Source organism: Trachinotus anak, unplaced genomic scaffold (genome assembly GCF_046630095.1).
Source record: "Trachinotus anak isolate AG129_WGS33_773 ecotype Australia unplaced genomic scaffold, CSIRO_AGI_Tana_v1 ptg000004l, whole genome shotgun sequence".
Taxonomy (NCBI): Eukaryota; Metazoa; Chordata; class Actinopteri; order Carangiformes; family Carangidae; genus Trachinotus; species Trachinotus anak.
The window spans coordinates 17156471-17161198 of NW_027273855.1; the positions used below are offsets into that span (position 1 = coordinate 17156471).

General features: G+C 40.1%; 1 protein-coding gene across 2 annotated transcripts; it reads right to left on the reverse strand.

The window, feature by feature from the left end:
• Positions 1 to 431: 431 nt before the first annotated feature.
• On the reverse strand, positions 432 to 3372 carry aar2 (AAR2 splicing factor). Of its 2 annotated transcripts, XM_071476461.1 has the most exons (4): positions 3270 to 3372; positions 2188 to 3003; positions 1863 to 2092; positions 432 to 1242 (listed from the first exon to the last, which is right to left on the reverse strand). In XM_071476461.1, the coding sequence occupies exons 2-4, from the start codon at positions 2969 to 2971 to the stop codon at positions 1075 to 1077; spliced, it is 1182 nt and encodes a 393-aa protein (XP_071332562.1). In that variant the 5' UTR covers positions 2972 to 3003; positions 3270 to 3372; the 3' UTR covers positions 432 to 1074. The 2 variants fall into 2 exon arrangements, with proteins under 2 accessions (XP_071332562.1, XP_071332563.1); XM_071476462.1 differs by lacking the exon at positions 3270 to 3372 and having other exon boundaries at positions 2188 to 3263.
• Between the last annotated feature and the right edge of the window lie 1356 nt (positions 3373 to 4728).

Consider the following 4728-nt stretch of genomic DNA (forward strand, 5'->3'; position numbering starts at 1 on the left):
TCATCTTGGGTGAAATCAAAAAAAGCTTAAAGATAATCTCCACCCTGACAGTCTTGTTGTGTACAGAACCTAGTTTTCCCAGCACCAAAACCAGAGGCTGTGTTGATGCACATTTATATTTGTACAGTGACTGTAGAGAGGGAGACACATGAAGTTGTAAATCTTCCCAAAAAGCCTATGATTGCCATCTAGTGGATTAGAGGGGGATGTATTGAAACATGAATTAACATTGAATGATGGGGCTGACACAAAGCACTACACAGTTATTTTCTATCAGAGGTGTTGTTTTTATTAAAGGAAATTTTGTATCAAATGAATTATAGAAAAGTAAGTTAAGGAAAAAAAATCTTAATGTCTGACCGATTTACCATTATAAACCACAACTGCCATTTTCCAGTGCAGCTGAATAAAAGAAAAATGATTCAACAACATTAAACAATATTTATCTTTAATGAATGAGGTACAAAATCATTACAGTCACTCACTACTAAACTTTTATTGTCCTCTAACAAAATCCTGTATATCTCATATAGAGGTTTTAGACTGTTGGGTGATGTTTATGGTTCACACTTAGAGCTCCTTCATCCATACAGGTATCATGTGGCAGTTCTGGTGAAATTTTAACTGCTCTAACACTGATGAAGATGACAGGTTTATGTATGATATTATTTACAATTATCACCATTAACTAACTTGACAACTATTTTAAATAAAAGGACTAGGGAATCGGTTTTGGCAATAAACCAACGATGCAAATGTGGCTGTAAAACCACTAATGCAAGACAACTTGCTTGCTGAACTTAGAGAAAACCACCACCAGAGGGCACCATTGACATTTTGTAAACAGCAGCTCCACCCCAACTGTAACACTTAGGATGACTTAATAGCATGTTTGTTTTCTTTCCAACAGGGCACAAATTGAGCACATGTACAACCCACTGTTAAAGTTTTCTAAAGCCTTTGGATCTACTGTTAGATACCAAGTTTCCCCTCTCTCCTTCAATTTAAGATCATTTCAGTCCTGCCCCCTGTTTATGCTTCCAGTATGAATGTTAAGTCCATAGCAGAGCAGCTTCAGTCGACTGTAACACCTTCTGGCAGCTCCACCACCACGGGGGCACAGTCGTCCAGGTCTGCATCGAAATCCCAGCGAAACTTCTTGGTCACGTGGGCTTTGAACTTCTCCGCTCTCTTACGGAGCGTGCTGTCTACACCAGGTCCACTGACAAACTGGAAAAAGTCCTGTGAGGAAAAAAGTCAAGCTATGTGAATTGATTTTAGTCTTAAATATGAACATCCTGTGACAATAATAATCAATAATAATGACATCCAGGATCATGGATGTATATACTGAAGTATTGATTGACTTGAAATATGTCTTCATCTACTAGGACTGTGATGGAATGTCATAGGAGCTATTCGTGACATTGACATTGACATTGGCAGGACTCACATTTTCCTTTTTGCTACTAAGTTCTCAGTGATTTCTCCCTCGATAAAGACAATCTTTAAAAACTGGAGTGTGTGTTTATATTTTTCATATAATATCCTGCCTCTAGGTACTTCCTAAAAAGTTATGACAGAATTACTTTCCTGGGTTATGAAACTTACTCCTATACTGAAAAAGTCCTCCAAATATGAGTTGATCTGAGAAATTGGAGACAATTACATCCACTTTGTATCTCAGAGACATTTGATAAATAAGCCCAAAGCAGCAACCTAGGAAGACTTGACTTAATATGTCATTAAGTTCAAAGGTATAATACAATATAGATACAATATAGTCTTTTCTTTCATTTGTATTGACGCTCGCATTTAATTTTGTTCATAGTATTTATGGTGTTCTAAATTTGGGCATCTACCTGCAGTGTGGACGTGAGGAAGTTGTTCTGTGACACGATGTCGACAAAGAAGTCGGGCGGGATTTCTCCAAGCTGGTGATAAAGTACAGCGATGAGCCCCAGATAGAGTTCCTTACGCTTCCTCATGGTGTCCTCTGAGCGACACAACAGAGCCAGGAGACGCTTCCAGTGCTCGAAGCCCTCATACACATTTCCAATTACGAAACATACAAAGGCAAATTGCAGCTCACCTGAGAGTGGAGAAAGGAAAAGTACGCAGTTTAAATATACAACATGTAATAGTGTGCTATTCTGATGACCTAATATTGGTGTAACCAACACATACCTAGCAGGTTGAGAGGCTGCAGCTCGTGGTTCTTCTCCAACACAGTCTCCAGGGCATAGCTCAGGTCCATACTACACTGGGTGATCTCGGATGGTGTTGCACCAGGTGGGTAGGTCTTCTTGGGGATCGCAGAGAAGCGCAACTCCGTCCCCTCCCTGTGCTTCATCCTGGGGAGCCTGTCGAGTCCCTCTTTCATGCTCTGACAGGCTATGTCGTTCCTCGGCTGTTCTGCTCGGTCTTTGGTGTGTCTGTACTCAGTCACAGGAATGACCTCACTGAAGGCACATATTCTGCCAGACAGAGGCTGCAGGTTATTGGCCACTTCCTCGCTCAGGCGGTCAGTGAGGGACACCCACTTCCTCATCACCTCGTATGGATAGGGACCCAGGTAAGGATCCAGCTCTGGCAAGGTCGCCCGGATGCGGCTCACCTCCTCTTCATTCTTGGAGGCTGAGAAGTCCAGATCTTCTGCTTTGGGATCCCAGTTAGCCAATACAATCTCTCTGGGTTTGAGAGAGAGGAAGAGGCCTGTCTTTGGGCCGATTTCTGCTCCACAGCTTGGCGGGTTTACAGAGCTGTAGTGAAGGAAGTGCAGGCCTGGAGGGATCATCTTCACTCCCCGAAAGCGAGGACCGACCTGCCAACTCTTGCAGTCAATCCCCAACTCTGTGCCCTGAGGAACACCCAACAGCACCAGGGTGGCTCCCTCCTCAAACAGCCTCAGAGCAACATCTGGATCCATGTCTACAGTGCTGCTGCTACTGCTGCTGCTGCTGCTGGCCATGCCTGCTCTGTCAAGGGCCACTTGACTGAAACCTGACAATTAAACCAAACCAGACAAGACAAGAGCTAAACTCCGCTTTCAAGTGTTATATGAAGGTTCCACATGTTCAAAAGAGTCAACAGAATTTCCTCCAAAATGTTGGTGCTGCTTTTTTCAATGTTAATAAAGGATGCAGTTTATCTGTCGCTGAAAATCATAAGTGAGAAATATAACGGGCATAAAACATTTTAAAGGGCAGGTTTTAAACCTACATTTGTATAAAAGTACTAGTAGTAATTCATTACACCCGCAACGATACCTTGAGTGACGACTTGTTGACGTCTTCCGTCGTTGGGAAATCGTTTTGTCGGGGATGTGCAACATAAAGTCTGCTCCGGATAGAAACATTGCTGTATTAGAAGAGTTCCGCTTTTGTCAGGTCTCTTTGCCAAGGGGGTTTTCCATAAACAAAAATATATTACTGCTTACTTCCAGTTCAGTTATCGTCGCAATCCAAAAGACATCATTAACTTTATTACACTGTTAGGTTGATTAGGTAAATCATGATCTTCCCCCATTTTTTTTTTTCTCATGCAACTATGAGGATTCCTAGAAAGCAGTAAACAAAGAAATCTAACATAGGTTAACGTAAAGTCTTATTTTATTTATTTATCATTTATTTACTTTGTTTGTAATTGTTTATATTCATTCATTTATTCTAAGCTTTATAATTACTGTACATTAACTGAAAAATGAACGGTAAACAACAGGAGTCCTCTGTTGGCTTTTCACAACATACACCACCACCACCACCACTACTACTACTACTACCAATAATAATGGTAATATCAATAATAATTAAAGACATTTAACATTTTTATTATATGGCATATACTCCACAACATCACTGACAGAGTAACATTTTATAGGTATGACGACATATGGCTTACAAACACAAAAATAATGGTTGTTACAACCGGAGAGACAATGTGCATATTCTGAAAGTATTTGAATGCACTGCAAATATTTTTTAGCTTATCTGTGGTTACTATAAAACTATTCCATAAAACAGGGAGTACTGCTGACATGAAAAGTCTGATGTTTTAATAGGCAAAACACTGAGAACTTGACAACAGTAAACATTCATGACATTTCATATGAAAATACAGTGGGTCGTTAGTAATATCATCTGCTTGATGCTATGGACTTTCTGGAAATCACCTGATATCTTCACGAGAAAGTAGGTTTACAGGAATCAGGAAGACACAACATATCCTACTTTGAGAGTACATATACGCTCTGAAGTTTTTGCCAACAAGTGATCAGTGCCTTGATAACTTTGATTAACCTGATCCTCTTTCTCTTCTTTCCTCGTATTTTCTGGACAGCTGAACAGGAGGTTCTCTTCCCCTGAAAAGAAAAGCATTGTTGTGCAGTTATGCAACCACCCAGTTATCCGCTTTAATAGTGTTTTAACAGAGTAGCACTATTATTGAGGATATTTATGTATCCTTGTATAGATTATCTGCAAACCATTTCCCAAGTCCAACCTTTGATTTGGAAGCTCAAAAACAGAAGAATTATTTTATTTCTGTGTGTGGATGAAAGTGGTAAGTGGAACACCTTTTTCTTTGCTGTGCTGTTTTGTATTGTTTGTTTGTTGTGGAAACATCAATAATCAACACATATATTCAGTTCACAAAAATAGATGAATGTGGCTCTTTGAAGTCCTTCTCACCAGATAATCAGGACTGCAGTTGTGATTGATGAGCTGCTCC